Genomic DNA, 17,816 nt, shown 5'->3' on the forward strand with positions numbered 1-17,816 from the left:
ACACTGTTATTGTATCATAGTTGCAATTATCGACAACGTAACACATTTTTTTTCCTTTCCACACGTTCCTCGCTATTACTCGCCGGGGAAATTTTTTCCCACTGATTTTTGACGTAGCTAGCCGTTTAATATTCAAACTAATCGATGGAAAAATATGCGAAACGGCCGTGTGAAACTATGTTGAAAACAAGAAGAATAGATGAGTAATTTTGGTCGACGTTAAGATGGTGAAAAAAGAAAGGGCGTTTACAATAAACATCGGGGACATAAATACAAATGTTCAAAGTTGTTCGTCGGTTTCTTCTAATCTCGATGGCAGACAAGTACGGCTAACGAGCTAACTATACGATGGAATCAGAGTTTACTAAACTTACAAACCCCGTAAAGCTCAAATATAACAAAATTACGCGTTCATTTCGCTTGAGTTCAGAAAATGATATATCTCGTTTCGTCTGAAACGTACACAAGAGGAACAAACGACGATATTTATATTCTCATTTGGTGAATGCAATTTATATTCTAATTTATTATTTGCATAGTCGCGACTTTTTACAAAGATTAAAAATGATCGTGAAATCGATTCGTGAAAACGCCAGAAGCGCTTCTAGCTATGTCTCCTTTTCTCGATGCAAATACAGCAATCGATTCTTACTTTATTTTTTCAGAGAAAAGAAGAAATCCATAAAAATTCATGAAGACATGAAAAGCGTCGATTTCCCACGGCTAACTTGGAAAGTATTTTGAAAAAATGCACAGATTCGATGATGTCAATCGGTAATTTTCCGATGTGTGGCCGAACGGCGATCGGTTCGGTCGTATTTTATTTTTGGAAAAACCCATTTCCGCGCCGGCGATGACATAAATTACTACGACTAACGCGCTCTGCTCCACGTGTCTGCAATGACGTCAAGTAATTGCTCTTTTTCGAAGAGTTTAATAATTCGCTATGACGCACCGTCAATGGAACCACTGAGGCGAGGTACGCGAATGAGATAATGCAATTCCTACGGAGGAAAAAAGGAAGCACGTATGAAAAATACGCCTCACATAATAGGATTTCATAATTTTCTACTGTTTCCCAAAAAAAAAAAAAAAAAAACGACACGCGTAACGTAGACGTCTGTTTTAACGAGCGAGCCAAGGGAATGGACGCGCGATTCAATTTTTCCTCTGATAAAACTCTTTTTCGCTCTTCGATTGTGCGCGACAAAGTGTATTTCGAAGATAAGTACAGCGTTGCCGATCATCCGCGCAAAAAGACATTTAACGTTCTATCAGATTTCACGAGAACATAATATACGTCACGCGGAAAGGAAAGAAAGAAAGAAAAAGAAAAAGAAGAAGAAAAAGAAAAAGAAAAAGAAAAAGAAAAAAGAAATAGAAAAAAAAATGAAAAACGTACGCGTAACGCGATATCGGGCTGTTATAAAAGTTGCAACAGCGGTTTGGTTTTTGCAAAAACGGCGAAACTGATTAGAAGTTTTCCTAGAACGAAAAATTTCCGCGCGAAGATAAGCATAGAATTAACTATCGTCCTCGGTTACTACGCGGCACTATTCATGGAAAATAATCTGATTCGTAATGATGAGTCATTTTGAAATCATTCTGATTCAAAATTTCGCAATTTAGAGACGCAATTTCTGTTTGAAAGTGTATAATACTTCTTTTAGAACATTTTAAAGTCCCGTGAATACGTCGGCTATAAAAATGTTGCGTCTCGCGGTTCGATTCGAACCCTCCCGCTTCCCGCGCTTTTGCGCCAGCACGCGAAATAAACAAATCTCCAGTTGCTTTGATTGGTTACAGTTAGATGCACTATCTTGGAGCATCGAACGCGCGTGTACACGTGCTGAATCGTCGGTAACGTCCAAGTGTTAAGAACCGCGCCTATGCCTTCAAAGGTATACCCATAAACCGGTCAGGTGTATGTATTCATTCTTCGATCGTTTAAGGTTATGTCTGTTCTGAAAAGTACACACGACTTCCGCGAAGAGTATCATTTCGAAAACAGACAAAAAAGGTCGAAGAAATCATGTACATTCGCGTAGAATTACGGGGGCACGATGTTTTGTATTAACTTTTGTTGTCCTACGAATACGTGCTCGTTTTTTCTCTTTCTCGCTCCTGTTTATTTTCCCTCTCTAGCGTTCTTTGTTCAATCGTACGGATGCTCGTAGCACATATACGTAACAAGCAACGAATTATACAAACAGCGAAAATACAGGAGCAGCACGTCAATGAAGGCAAGAGATTAGTTGACAGGCGGCGTCGTCGTCGTTCCTTACCAACAGCATGACTGTCATCAACATCGTGATTGCGACCGTCATTATATATTAACATTAAAATTCGCAATCGGAAAATTCATGTCGACGCTCCTGTCGAGATACGAGCGGAGGTGGGAGAGAGCGCGTTTACACGGAGCACGAGGAAGGGGGACGGCGCGAGAAGGGAGAGAGAGAGAGAGAGTAAAAAGAGAGGGACAACGAGAAAGAGGGAGAAAGAGAAAGAGACGCCGGTCTAACATGGCAGACGATGCCATGCAGGCAGGAAAAAACAAGATCTAACGTTGGGACCGTGTGCGTGATAGACGGAAAGACAGTCGAGATGCGCGTGAATCTAATAAAGTATATAGTGCGTACTCACGTTCTCACGTATCGGTTAACTGCGTTGTCGAGGTCCTTAACGTGGTGGTGACCGAGGGAAGAATAACGTGGAGAGCAGAGAGAGAAAACACCACGCGGGGTCACGCACTCCGTTCCGTGCGGGTCTCGTCAACGGAAAAACAACACCCGGCGTCTTTTTCCGTTCCCAATGCCCGGTTGTCGGTTTCACGGAATAGGGAAAAGTAAACCACCCGCACCACACAACAACCGCGCGCGTGTGTTACAAAGTGCGTCGCCGTTCGTTTGTTGTTTTTGATAACGCAGGTGTTGCACGGGGCGTGGAAGGGTGCGCGGCACATACAAACGTTCTACGCACGAGGTTCCTCTCTCTAACGAGGAGACGTGACGATCAGACGTGACGAACAAAATGGCGTTTACCGGACCGCCCGCGCGCGATCAGGTGGAAAATGCCGGAATGCTGCTGCTAGGAAAGATCGACTGACTGCCGAGGTCTGCGGCCCTAAGTGGTTTGACGTTAAGAACGAGCTGAACGAGCAAGAAGGAAAAACAGAGACAGACAAAGACGGAAGAAAAGAGAGAGGGAGATCACAGCCAGTCAGAGCGAGACAGAGAGGGAGAAGGAAGCGACTGAGAGAACCGTCAACGGGTATGAGAGAAACAGAGATACATCGAGCCTAAAGGAAGGGATGCGCGCTATGGTAGGGGTTGAGGGATGGTCATAAGCGAAAGAGGGGAAACATCCCACTATTTTCCACTGTCCTCGGACGACTTCGACTACCTTCGATTGCTTTCGACTATAAGCAGGGCCGTCTCGCATTATGTCTAATATGGGTGGGAATTTTCCCGCTGTTAGAAACAAATGCCGTAAACATCCTTACGAATCTTATAAATACCTACGAACACGCACGCATCGCCCTCCTACCATTATTTCACGTTTCGTCCGCTGGAACTTTTAACGGTTCATTTCAACTTCTCTAGTTCGCGTGCAACGTTCTTACCTTCCGTTTTTATACATCATCGCTATATAATATACTCATAGAAAATAAATTATCGAACGAACATTTCCTACTCTACTTTCTCCCTCGTCGTTTCACGAGCTTTCCGAATTCCCGCTGAAAGTTCCCAATTTAAATTTAAATTTCATATTACTATTATTCAAATTTCTGATTTTTTAACCGATCTTCTCACTAACGTAGAAAAGTCGGCAGTCGAATGTAGAGCAGACGAATCGTTGGAAGAATTTATGAAAAATGAAAGAGTATCTATTAATGAATTATATAACGAACATGTTCGTAAATGTCAGCTTCTAGAGCAATATAAAATAAGCTCGAATTGTGTCAAAACGTGACAGAGTATTCTCCAGACAATTATTCTGTTGAGACATTTCGCGAAGACGCAAAACACGCGACGCTTCTCGGCTTGATAAGTTCCAAGTTAATTACGTTCTCTCGGTTTCTATCGGACATTGCCCGCTAAAAGGTTTCGTAAAACAGCGCTGCACCGCCCTAGAACGCGCGATGGCTCGAGGGCCGCGAATCTTTTCCGGCTGCTTCGTTCCTCTCCTTCTTTTCTTCTTTCCTTCGCCGGTTCGTTTCGCTCGCTCGCTCACTCCTTTCTACATTCGTGTTCAACCGTCTCGCGAGGAATTTCTAAAAATCAATATAGGCGCAAAGCGAGGAGGGGCCGCAAAAAAATTCGATATCCCCTTCGCCTCAGTTCCTTTTTACCTTTTTTAGCGTCTCTACTTTTTTTTTCTGCAACGAGAATTGCGCAGTCGAGAGAGCCTCGTCCCCTTATGGTCCCCAGAGGGAAGGTTGGCTATTCGAATCAACTCGATCTTCGAGGAAGAGAATTCACGAAGGAAGTGGCAACGCGAACCTACGGGCACTGAAGAAGCGCGGGAGAATTTATTTTCTCAGAAGTGTAGCGCGGCCTCGGTACAGTCTCTGCCGTTACCGGCTGAATAATTTCATCCTCCCGTACACGTCCCGAGATAAGCCTACGCTCCAGCATGAATGCGATCAAACGTATCGCTGACATACCAAGTTTGTGCATCTTTCTCAACCATCAAATATTCGCATATCTTTTTTCCTTTCGTCCAACGTATTTCTAATTCTTCGAAAATTTTAGAAAAGTTCAATATCCTTTCTTCTTATTTTTCCGCCCGATCGTTTCCAGTTCTCAACGTTTTGAGATACATAGGTTAAAGACCTGTTACCTAGGAACGGTCGGTCATATTGCATGCTACGACTACACTTACTAGCGAATACACGCAATACATCTTATTCCCCAGCACATCCGAAAGATTAATTCCATACCGTCACTATGAAAATTCTTGTTGCAAATTTTAGTAAAATGAAGAATCAGATATTATAAGATACGAATATTACGAATTTGAGGGAAAAGGGCTGCAATCAACCGAGATTGAAGGAAGATCATTAATTTCATTCGCCAACATCCTCGAAACGTTTACTTTGCAGAGTGCCAGACGAAGCTATTGATTGTCTTTCGAAAGTTTCCGCCAGTTCCTCAATTAAATAGGGTTACATATTCGATGAGAGATTATTATTATTCCCAGAACTTTCAAAAAGATAAGGTCTTGATTCATGAGAAGGGGCCGATTGAACAAAAACACAACCAAAACGATCGTATTGAAATGCAATGCGACACACACAGTGCTTTGTGTAGGAGTAATTATACACTTGCAAAATTCGTGCAGCAGGGGCTCGTTTATTCTAAACACAAATACTCGCCTTGAATTTTGTGAGTAATTGTGTAAGCATTTTATCGAGCACACCGACAAAGATAAGAGGCTTGGAGAACTGAAGTGCAGTATACCTATATGTAAGTATGTGAACTAGAAATGGGTAAAAGATCGGCTGGTCCAATGTAACGTATCGCAGCCAGATGTAACACGAGCACCACAGCAAAGGCTGATACCAAATGCTCTCAACGTTCGACTGTGTGTCACAGGGACTGACTTTCAGTTCAGTTTCAGAATAATTGTCGTATTATGGTCTTTTTTCAGATACGTTCTTCTAATTGATCGCAGCGTTTCTGACAATGATGAGTTCCCTGTGCTACACAGCCACGGTAAATCCGATCATGCTGTTTCGTCGCATGGTCGAACAATGTGTAATCAAAATCAAGTAAATTGTTCTTCATTGCGAATCGCGTGTACCTTTTGCAAAGGCGAACGTGTGTTTTCATACAGGAAGGAAGATTAAGTAAAAATCCGTTTGCTGACTCGTTATCGCGAGTTGATAATTACTTTTTCACGCTGTTTAGCCAGCAGTATGCATTGGAGGGATAGTGCATTGACGGAAATGGAAAAAAGAGAAGAGAAAAAAAAATCGACGTTACGTGTTCTATCGACTTACCAGGTATATACTTGCTTTTTCGGAAATCTGTCTTTTTAACCGGAAGCACTTGGAAATACAATAGTGCCGTGGAGAACATGTAACCAATCCCATACCTACTGCTAGGAAATAAAGGCTTGGGATTGGCTGGTACAAACCTCAAGGTCGAGGATATCTCTTACCCTTCCTACAGACGGTCGTATCGCATAGTCGCCCTGGGACCAGGTACAATGGTCTTTCCGTGTAAGGTTGATGGTTCCATAATTTTTCCACATTGCAAAAACACGCAGCTGCATTCGACTTATTCTACATTAATTCGCTTAAAACCTTGGGATAGATAATCAAATATATAAGAAGCAGTAACTGTAGCAAAATTATCGAACCAACATTAATTACGAATATTAAATCGTATCATTAATAAAATAAAAAATTATCAACAACTTTTTAACATCAACATTAATACACAAAAAGAACAAATTCATATTGTAAAATGTAACGATTGATATTTTTTTCGTTTGTTTATAATGAATAAATGAAATAGTACTTTTTTTGAAAAGTCTCAGCCTGGTCCAAATGAAGGACAATTTATCAGCGGCACGCATTCATATGCACAGCAAGATTACAAAATTGGACTTCTGATCGACGCACTTTATACGCGACATTAAATGCATACGCTTCTAATATGCCGTACTGATTGGGTCTGATTGCCGTCCGTAATAAAGTTCAACTTTATGCGAAAGAATAATTCCCTTGTTACGCATGTGAACTCGAAACTCCAAGATCTCGTTTCAAATATTCAATAACAAAAAAGATTAGAGAACTTATAGTCATGAAATGAACATAAATAAGGTATCAAATGATCAATAACGTATGTAATAAATTCGTGTGACATGGTAAAACGAAGCACATGCGTATGCAGCACAACCTGAGAAACATAGGCTTTTTCTCGACCAGATGATGCGCTCAATGTTCGCAAAGAAAAGGGCAAAGTATAGCCGCTGCAGTTCTGCTCAGCCTGCTCTCCTTATTTTCGTCGAGATTAAGGCTATTTCCAGGCAAAATTCCAACTTCCAACTGTTGCGCAAATCGTCACGCGCAAACGCAGTTTCGGAGGCGTGGCGATCAACAAAGGGCCCGGAAACGGCCGATATGATGCTGTTTTCCATCTTCTCTCCCTTTTCTTCTTCGATTTATATCCTTCTGTTAGGCAGTTTATCGGAATCCAGAGAAGTGAACTGTGTCACAAGAAAACCGAGCTGATTGTCGCAAAGGGGTGAACAGCACCTTCCAAAATGGTCTTTCCTTTATAGTATTCGTCTGGAATCCGAGATATTCATTTTATCACAATTATTACAGAGAAAAAACAAGACACTCGTTTTATCTTTAGTGATCCTTTTCTTTAATTTCATTGTATCGTTATGTTATCGTTAAATCTTAAATACCGTCACATATGTATAAAGTATCGTGTATCGAAGTTGTCATTTTAGTTTCCCGAAATTTTCGCGTTTTCACATCGAATTAACTGAATCTATAATCTAGAACTGCGTCCCATTACAGAAGTATAAATGCTGCACATTTGCACAATCGATTTGTTTGACGATCATAGACCTTGCAGCACTACATATATTTTAGGAATGCACAAAAATGTTTGATAATACTAATGCAAGGAAACGAAAAAAAAAAGAAGAAAAGAAACACATAGAACGAATTAATTTGTTGTAATCTAATACGATAATAACGTTCTTCTGGGTTCCGACGTCACGAAACAACACGCGAAGTGCAACGGCAAAGTGGCTGTGTACCGAAACACTTCTGCGCTATACGGCATCCGAAAAAGGAATAAAATATAGAGAAAATAAACTTCGACTCTCGAAACCGTACCATTCGCACCGTATACTTTACATTTTACATTTTTATTAAAAAAAAATTACCTGAAAAGTTTTAACGATTTGTAATTTATCATGGTAAGCAACGAAATATTTATTAAAAATCCTGAAAATAAAACAACCGCTCAGAAACTCGATATACTCTGTTAAATATTTTAAATGATTACTGTATTTTGTGGAAAAATGTAGAAAATTCTTAAAATAAAAGATCAAGTTTTTCCTAACCTTAAACCGATTTCAGGATGTATCTGCATTTTCCGAAGATATTTTCGATGTGAAAGATTGGATTAATAAAACGTTTAAATCTGTCGAGGCACAAGAAAACAAAGATGTAAGTCATACAGTTAGTGTGATCTCGATTGCGCGGGTTCTATTTCTTTCCTCGACACAGTTTTTGACTTTCAGTTGCACTAGTACAGTCAGTTACTAAACTGACTGCTTCTATTGCATCGCGGTCAGTGACACCATATGCCTTTTTATAGATAATTCTTTTTCACTACATTGCATATAAAAATATTATAACATTAAATAAAAAATGTTTTAGAAACTTTTTTTAATCGTTACTTCATATAAATAACTACTCGAATGCGAAATCGCCACGACATTCAAATTCAAGGGGATAATATTTTACATGTTTTCTAAATTTCTGACTTTCTATCTCTTTGTATAAATATTTTTTATATATTACCTTATTAGGCATTTGTTTCATCATTGGTAATGAAATTACAATTGTATGTGCAACAAGTCAATGGGGCTTTAGAAGAAACCAGTCAGTCTGTTCTTTCAAGTTTGCCAAGAGTTTTAAGAGATACTCAACTTTTGCAACAAGAAGCTTTAGCTCTGAGAGAAAAAATGGTTGCAGTTAAACAAGAAATAGAAAAGGTTTTTATTCTGATATTTTTGTCTGAAATGATTGAATGCCTCTATTGTTTCTCTATTATTATGATATTAATTTATTAAATAGGTTGAAAAAGACACTGCTTCATCAATGGCTACATTAGAGAGAATAGATAAAATAAAAACAGACTTACAGATTGCTAAACAAGGATTACACGAAGCTGATAATTGGAGTATACTTGCCAATGATGTTGAAGAGGTATAGTATTCACTGAGATAAGAAAATGCTTGTAAATTTTGGCTTTATGTTATTTTTAACATTTCAGGTATTTGAATCAGGAGATATAGAAGCTATAGCAAATAAACTGTTCAGTATGCAAAAATCACTGGCTATGCTCGTAAATGTTATTGACTATGAAGATAAAAAATTACAATTAGAAGGTTTAAAAAATCGGTTAGAAGCCATAGCTAGTCCAAAGTTAGTTCAAGCATTTACTGCTGCAAATTTGGGTATGTTATATTGAATGTAATTGTAACCTTTGCCACTGTATACAAATTAACTAATATTTTTGTTTCAGAACAATCTAAAGTTTATGTGGATATTTTTAGTAAAATGGAACGCTTGCCTCAACTTCTCAAGTATTATCACAATTGTCTGAAAGTATCATTAGGGCAAGAATGGCGCAGAACTATTGAATTAGCACAAGATGAAAATGTTTCTTACTGGTTACATACTTATTATGATAAATTATTATCTAATTGGAATGATCAGGTAGCTTTTACTTTAAAAATGTTGTGTTAACATATATAACATAAGTTTTATTCTTATGGTAACGTGATTTCAATACAGGTGAAATGGTGTCACCAAGTATTCCCTAGTAGTACCTCAGTTGATGTAATTATTGAGATATATGCTGATCTTTTAAGAAGTTTGGACCCAGGCATTCCAGAATGTATAGAAGCTCTTTTAAAACAACATACAAATGCTATGCAATTGTCACTTTTACTTGAACTTAAACAAATTACAAGGCACTTTGCTGTGAACTTGCAAGGTGCTATTGAAACATCATCACATGGAAAATCACAGACTCCAAAATTGTTAGCATTGGCACAAGCAATATATGCACCTTATGTTCCATATGTTACAAAATACAATATTTATGAAACAGCTCAACTTGAACATCAGTTGCAATCTATAGATTCTGTTCAAGATGATTTAAGTGATACGATCAATAACCTTTCCCTTAGTCTTTCGAGAGTAATGGAATATGCAAATGAGGCCAATAAAAGATGTAAACTCTTTACAGATGGTTGTGGTTATCCCAGCGTATTAAAATCTCTAACTGTAATATTAAACTAATTAAAATGCTAAGATAAAAAGACTTTCTCATTATGTATATGTAATAAGATGTTTATTTTTACAGCGTTACTTCAATAAATATCTTGACAAATATCAAGTGGCTATACGGCAATTAGAACACAAAAAAGTAAAACATGAGGATTGGAATTTGTTCCAAATGTGCCTTACTTTGATGCAAACTATAGGTAGCATTTTTATTTTCCTTTTTTTAAATAAATTTGATGTAATATTGTCAATTCCAATATATACAGGTGATCTTTTGGGACAGATTCAACAATTTGAGAAATCTTTGATAATTGACATTACAGAAGCTAATAATAAGCTGCAAAGTACAAGTGGTAGCGTTTTTAATCAATATAAAAAGTTACTTTTACATACATCAAGTCAAAATGAATTGGAAAATTTAACTGCATCTTTTCAAAAAGGTAATCAATATAAAGATTTTTTCATAGATGACATCAATTACTTCATATTTAAATAAATGTTTTCTTTTACAGAAGAAGAAACAATTCTTGATCCAATAATAAAGTCTATTCACAAACTATGTTCTGATTTACATCGTGCAACATATGAAGTAATCTTTGCTCCTATCTTTACGCAATTATTATCAGTACAAAAAGCACCAGCATGGTCAACAGAAATCAACAAAATGACGCATTTGAGTGCAGATTTACCCGATTATAGCTTTGCTCCTCAGGAATATATAACTCAAGTTGGGCAATATTTGATGACATTACCACAGCATTTAGAGCCATTTTTACTGAGGGAAAATCCAAGCCTTACGCAGGCATTAAAAGCAGCAGATCCACAATATGCACAAAGTTCCACTGAATCTGGATTTACTGGTATTTTATTAGAAATCATTGCTAAAGAAACATGTCAAATGTTTCTAGATCAAACATTAGGAATTTGTCAGCTAAGTTCTGCTGCATGTAAACAACTTGCAACTGACATAGGTACGTACCTTTGTATCAAAAAATTAAATATTAAAAACATTTTCTTCAATTTTTTAATATGTATAATATATTTTGCAGATTACCTTGGTAATGTATTAGAGGAACTTGGTCTATCCTTATCAGAAAATCTACAACATATGTCTCTTTTATTAAGACTCCCACCAGAAGATTACCAGAAGAGTAGCTCTGGATGCAATGCCAGAGTTGTAGCTGCAGTCAGACAAATGAGAAATATAACGTTTTCTGGCTAAGTAACGTGCAATGGCGGAACAGTAAGTCATAAATTACAATACATAACAATTGTAGTAATTACAATTTCGTATAATTTATTTAAATATTTTACATATGTAAACAAATGAAATATTCTTGTACAAAAAATAATTATATTTAAATATACAATATATGTATGTATATTTATTTAACTTTAAACATTATATCTCTAGAAATCTTATTTTTTCTCGTTCTAATTATTCTAATTGGAATCCTTATTTCAATTATTAATTTGTAATTAATAATTACGTTCAGTATCTTAATTGATATACTAACGTAAAAATTTTCTACTTTCAAAAAGGTATAATTTTATAGTTTCATTAATACATAAAATATTGAATAAAAATATATCGCGTAGTAGATATATTGGCTTATTACAATTACATAATTAGTTATTACATAAACGGTAATTGTATTATTTTTGTTTCAATATGGCATCTATAACTGTATCTATTGCATCATTTATAGACCTGGAAGAATTATGAATATTATATTTCTTATCAATATTATGATCTTTCTGATCACGTGATTACGGTTACGATTAACATATTATTACTTTTAGAATAAAAAATTAATAATACCTATCAAAGAGAGTATCACAAGATTGATTTTGGTAGTGTACTTTGGATGCTAATGTCACGTTTTTAAGTAAATTAATAACTTTTTTATTATTTGATTTAAGCATTTTGTATATTACTATCAGAGAAGATAACATGTCAATCTAAAATGTGAAATGAATTAGCTACACTATTAATAGATTTGAAATAGTGTATATATACTTACTTTTGCACAACTTGTTATTGTCTTTGTTAATACTTGTATACTCAGTTTTTGATATCTTTTTGTATTTAAAATAATTTTTAATATTTCTTTTGCTAGATAAGGAAACGGTGTGCTTATAATATCTATTATATGTGAGCGTTGTAGTAAACGTGTAATTTCCATACTTATACTACTGATTGCAGCATTAAACATAATAGTTATATATGAAAGATAAGAACTCTCATCGTCAAAAGTATTTTTAATAACGGAAAAATATTTTTGCGTTAATTTATGCAGTATTTTTCTGTCCTATAATTAATAAGTTATTTAATTCTAATGTAGAAAATATTTACCGCGTCTTTTTTAGATAACTCATTACGTATACTTACGTTTGTATATTTAAGTAATATATCTTTGCTACATTTAGTTAAAGTAACCATTACAATACATACAAAATTTGGTACAACAATGTTTAATAAATTTGGTTCTTGTTCGTCATAAGCCATTTTACTAAAATCTAATAACATCATTATTGCATCAAATGCATCATTTAAAAAAATTATACCATTTGGTGATGATAAACAACTGCAATATAAAAGTACGATATCACAACATAGTTTCGGAGTAATATTGCACTCTTTCAGTAGTAAATTTGACATATCAAAAGTACTTTTTATTATATTTATACAAGTATAATGATTTTCTATAATGTTTACATCAATGTGCGATATGTGTGTCACTATTGTCCTGTGTAAAAAGAAAGGGTATGTTAACAATAACAATACTTCTAGAAAATTGATAAGAATATGTAATTAACTTTCATACCTCCTGACCCATAATAAAATCTCTGAAAAATGTTCCGATGTATCAAATACATCCTTTTTATGTAATATTGCAATCATTGATATATATTCTTTAAAAAAATTTATAATTATATCTTTGGATACAAGACTTTTTATATTGCATTCATTATTCATTTCTCTTTCTATAAAACTTCTTAGTCTATGTAAACTTTCCCAAAATTTAAGTATGTCCTTATGATATTTATTCATTAAAACTGACTGATATTCAACATGCAGTAAATGTTTTAGAATTCGTAAACTTAATTCTAGACCCTTCTCATTAATTTGGAAATCATGTGCAGTATTCTAAATGAACATTTAATAGTATTATATCTTATTGTTATTAATATATTTATTAAGCAATATCTTTACCTGATTATGTCTTGCATTTGTATTTAAAGATTGTGTAAAAAGATTCGTTAATGTGAATAATATTGTATCTCCCTTATTCCATTTCATGAGAAGATACACAATTGAAAGGAGACTTTCATCAGGAGTATTGGGATCACACAGTTGTTGTATCAACATTTCCAGAATACCAATTTTATTCAAAAAAAATGTCGGAGGTATTAAAGAAAATAAAAATATTATTGACTCGTTTATTGGTGTTTCCTGAAAAAGGATTACATACATATTATAGGAACCTATAGGGAATAAATTATGAATACTTACTCTGAAATTCTTGAAAAGCTCTGGTAATGCATGTGCAATTAGTTGTAAAATATTAATTTCTTTTTTATACAATATTCCTTCGTCACTATGTTCAATATTTGCTATTAATAACATAGCAATAATATCGATATATATATTTATAGCTCTATAATTATCAAAGTCATCATTCCAACTATTTGAAGAATCTACTCCGATAAACACAATTATTAATGTTTAGACGTAAACTTAATAAATTTAATATCACGCAATAATTATATATTATTACCATTTTCGAAGCTATTCTTCTTCTTGTTAAATTTAACTTTTTTATTATAATTTTTGTTTAATATTTTTGCTACAGGTAAACATTCCATTTCTTCTCTTATCACAGATAACAAAGTTTCAATAAGCTTCATGGATGTACTCAAACTTATAACAGATTTAGAATGCAAACAAAATCTTCTAACGGCATTTATATTGCTTGTTCCTATGTATGCTAATTCATCCTTTATATTATCGTGATGTGTACCATTCAACGATATACGTAACCACATAAGTTTTACTAATTCTTGCAAGACAAATTCATCTTGAGTAGTCTGAAAATAATAATAAGACATTAAATTTAATATTATCTTTATTTGCAAATAGTCAAATATTATTTTGTATTATGTATACCTCTAAGCGATCGAGAACATAGGTCAAGGGTACTATATTCCAGAATGGTATTCCAAGTTGGCTTTGTGCATGGTAAAGAAGTTTAATTAACGCTTCTAATACCGTTTGATCTTCGTCATAAATACTGTTTGCGAAATTTGGTAGAAAATCTTTAAGTATCATACGAGATCGTTCTTTAACTAATATTTTTTTTAAACCAGTAAAAATGTTTGCCCTTATTTCGGAATTACTGGCTTTTTTTGTATGTTGTAGTAGTATATTTAACCAACTCCGAATAATATTGTTTGGAACATTATTCCAATATTTTTCTAACATTTTAAACAGACCCTAAAGATGTTCACATTTCTTAAATATCAATAATTAGTTTTGAAATATTTAACCCCTTGCCTTATAGTTTTGTTAGTAACTATTTAAGTAAGTGGTGATAATGTTCAGACTGAAGAAACAGACCTCTTTATTGAATTGAAAGCATAATCCATGTCCTTATATGATGTGTACTAATATTGTAAAGCAAGAGGTTAAAGTAATAATAGACAAATTACCATACTTTTATAGTAACATTGCACACTTCAGAATCTGAATCTTTTAAGAGATCTGTTATTGTTTCATAATATTTTTGAATATAGATTTTATTTCTGTCTCTTGGAGTGCATGTATATTGAACAGAACTTGTTATAAAGAGAATCTCTACAGCATTGCATATGATGAAAGACCCATGTGCCTGTGATAAGAATTTAATTTGGTGCTTATAACATATTATGTATATGTGTATATGTAAATTTCATTCTGGTCATACCTTTAAATATTGCCAAAGTAAAGGTTTACATTCATTGTGAATCATTAATTTTGCTGCTTGATGCTTGCTATCATGCATAGCAGCAACAAATGAAAGCAGATTTTTACCAAGCTTTCCCCTTCCTGTATCATCTCTATATGTTCGGAAACAATAAAAAATAATATTTTGTAAACAATTTTCAACAATAAATTTCTTAAATTTTTCAGTTCCATTTAACCATGCTGTTGCATATAGATCTGCATATGCAGGAATATAACTGTATTCAATATCTTGTAATACTACCCTTACATTATTATGAACTCCCTGAAATATCAATTATGTTAATGTTAGTTTGATATAAACTGATATTTATAACCTTTTTGGCATAATTTATAACTTGTACCAATATATATTGCTCCCCAAGCGTAAATAAATGTAATATCAACATTCGACCTTCTTCAAGGGACATCACAGTTTTTTCTCGAACAAGTTTAAGTAGTTCTTGCACATCTTCAGTGCATTTCAGTAATGTGATACTAGACCTTATCTCATATAAACGTTTTACATGTTGCTAAAAATATAATTAATGAATCAGTTATTTGAAGTTACATTGTTCACATGTATTTATATACTCAAAGGATAATTACCAATGAAGTTTTGCTATTTTGGATGAGGTATTTCAATACATTTCTTATCACTTTCTCTTTCCATGTCATGTCTAATATCCACCACCTTTCCAGCAAATTTGATATTTCATTTTTAGCCTTTAGAGAGATTTTTATTTAAAAATTAAAAAATATGAATATTAAAAGAATAAATGATAATAATTAAACATCAACCTGTTCATTTTTTATATTTGGTAGCACAGCAGAATGTAGTAATATTATGTTTTGTAATAGAACATTGGGTATAAACTTTCGTTGTACAATTGTTTCAAGAGCCATGATAGTTATTGTACGTATTAATTTAATCATAAGATTAAACTCCTGAAATGATAACATAGATATATTGTATTAATGATAATAATAATAATTATATTAACAATAGTAAAATGACAAAATATCATACAATATATTCATCTAAGTGACCTTACTTTCACATGTTTGTCTTTATTCTTTGATGTTTGTTTACATAATTTTTGTGCTTCTAATAATACAGTTTTTATATGTAGCCATAGTTCACAAAGTTCATCTTCTGATAATAATACAATGTTTTTCACATTGTTATTCTAAAATAATAATTCATTATAAATAAAAACATATTAGATTATTAAAACTGATCTTTCTATACAAAAATATAAAGATTATCTTAGTAACTAAATAATACAAATACAAAATATGTGTATGAATTACAGCTTAATGGTAGCATATACTGTTAATAAAATATGTAATTTTATTTATTTATAAATACCAGTTTTTCGCATATGTTGTTAACGAGGGGGCTCTTATTTTTCAATATTCGAAAAAGTATTTTATCCCCTAATAAACGATGTCGTTGCAACATTTTTTAATATTATCACAGCTTCGATTTTTAAAACCAAACGTATATTATATGCGTATTTTTTTAAGATCTGAAAAAGCGATATCATATATTTCTGGTACATACGTTGGATAATTTCGATGTATATAATAAAAAACTGTAAAAAAGAATACAATGAAGTAAAGATTATAAATTGAGTAACATACTTCTATATTTGCTATAAATATATCGTAAAAAGGTTTAATCATAGCTAAAAGATAATAACGCTAATTATAAAATACGTCGAAAAATACTTAAATTATACATTGAAAAAAATATGAAATAATTGTAAGAATGCCTTTTTAAAATTAATAAAGTAACAAATGATGACAAAAGTTATTACTGTAATTCATTCTGAAAATAAATATAATCGTTTATTTCAGAATTTCATGAATATTTCAAATTCTTTGTGATATGTTCCAAATGCGCAAGCACATGTTTAACAACAAGCAAAATGAGTGTTAAGAAAACGTACAGAAATAACAAGAAGCTATGTAAGTCACTTCAATGTAAAACATCATCTACCATCATTTGTAATAATGGGTATTAAAATAAAAGTAATAAACAGTTACACTTTTTCAATGAAATTTATTATAAAGTTTAACAAAATCTATCACTTTTATTTACTATTATGTGGAAGTCGCCATATTGATCGTTTAATGGAAAACAGTTATAGTTCAGATATGCTTTTAAAAGCATATTACAATGAGTACAATTTTGATTATGTACAATATATGTATACATAATTATCTCTAAACTAATAATACTAATTTAAGAAAGCAGACCGCAGTATTAAAAAAAACCCAGAAGTTTATAATTGTCATCAAAAAGAGGTGTTGTATTTAAGCATAGACAAGAAGTATTCTAGATTTAACACGCAATGCATTTTCATGTCACATTTGAAAATCCTAGCACAGCCTGGGTAGAAGATAGATCTATTGCCACATATAAGCTATAGAATAGATCTGCAGCTTATGGGATTTCTTGTCGTATTTAGAGCGGTGAATGGAGGAACTATATATCCAACTCAACCATGTACGATGGTACAGTTGGAAGTTACTTCACATTGAGTCGATAACATTGCATCTGATACAAAAATGATAACGACTTTGTTACAATACATGCATGTGTATGTGATGTATGTATGTAATTGTAATTTATATATTTTTATACGGACTATGTGGGTCGATACACAAAGTTAAGTATTTTAAATTATTTTTCCTTATATAAAATATAATGCGAACGATTTAATGAATAATTAAAAAGATGCTTAGAAAATAAAAACATACATAAATATGAGA

At 33.4% G+C, this 17,816-nt stretch overlaps 3 protein-coding genes across 7 annotated transcripts in view; 1 reads left to right on the forward strand and 2 right to left on the reverse strand.

Moving 5' to 3' along the window:
- Positions 1 to 2,755, reverse strand: part of LOC117216814 — a 75,723-nt gene extending 72,968 nt beyond the window's left edge. For 2 of the 4 annotated variants that reach the window (XM_033463870.1, XM_033463863.1), the window contains exon 1: positions 2,644 to 2,755. The gene's annotated coding sequence lies outside the window, so the exon portion shown is untranslated. The remainder of the gene's footprint in view (positions 1 to 2,643) is intronic. The other 2 variants (XM_033463866.1, XM_033463869.1) reach the window with 2 other exon arrangements.
- Positions 2,756 to 3,133: 378 nt separating this feature from the next.
- LOC117216813 (conserved oligomeric Golgi complex subunit 7) lies at positions 3,134 to 11,306 on the forward strand. Of its 2 annotated transcripts, none has more exons than XM_033463862.1 (12): positions 3,134 to 3,270; positions 7,541 to 7,947; positions 8,111 to 8,200; positions 8,566 to 8,751; positions 8,834 to 8,965; positions 9,033 to 9,216; positions 9,285 to 9,478; positions 9,557 to 10,051; positions 10,131 to 10,251; positions 10,318 to 10,491; positions 10,564 to 11,022; positions 11,101 to 11,306. In XM_033463862.1, the coding sequence occupies exons 2-12, from the start codon at positions 7,945 to 7,947 to the stop codon at positions 11,271 to 11,273; spliced, it is 2,211 nt and encodes a 736-aa protein (XP_033319753.1). In that variant the 5' UTR covers positions 3,134 to 3,270; positions 7,541 to 7,944; the 3' UTR covers positions 11,274 to 11,306. The 2 variants fall into 2 exon arrangements, with proteins under 2 accessions (XP_033319753.1, XP_033319752.1); XM_033463861.1 differs by lacking the exon at positions 3,134 to 3,270 and adding an exon at positions 7,140 to 7,278.
- Positions 11,307 to 11,627: 321 nt separating this feature from the next.
- Positions 11,628 to 17,738, reverse strand: LOC117216811. Its single transcript, XM_033463860.1, has 17 exons — positions 16,991 to 17,738; positions 16,408 to 16,567; positions 16,091 to 16,225; positions 15,837 to 15,983; positions 15,645 to 15,761; positions 15,401 to 15,568; positions 15,019 to 15,321; positions 14,770 to 14,943; positions 14,223 to 14,549; positions 13,834 to 14,143; positions 13,569 to 13,753; positions 13,269 to 13,508; positions 12,880 to 13,202; positions 12,444 to 12,801; positions 12,076 to 12,363; positions 11,874 to 12,013; positions 11,628 to 11,762 (listed from the first exon to the last, which is right to left on the reverse strand). The coding sequence occupies exons 2-17, from the start codon at positions 16,498 to 16,500 to the stop codon at positions 11,708 to 11,710; spliced, it is 3,363 nt and encodes a 1,120-aa protein (XP_033319751.1). The 5' UTR covers positions 16,501 to 16,567; positions 16,991 to 17,738; the 3' UTR covers positions 11,628 to 11,707.
- Positions 17,739 to 17,816: the final 78 nt, after the last annotated feature.

Source organism: Bombus bifarius, unplaced genomic scaffold (assembly GCF_011952205.1).
Source record: "Bombus bifarius isolate JDL3187 unplaced genomic scaffold, Bbif_JDL3187 scf7180000007973, whole genome shotgun sequence".
Classification (NCBI taxonomy): domain Eukaryota; kingdom Metazoa; phylum Arthropoda; class Insecta; order Hymenoptera; family Apidae; genus Bombus; species Bombus bifarius.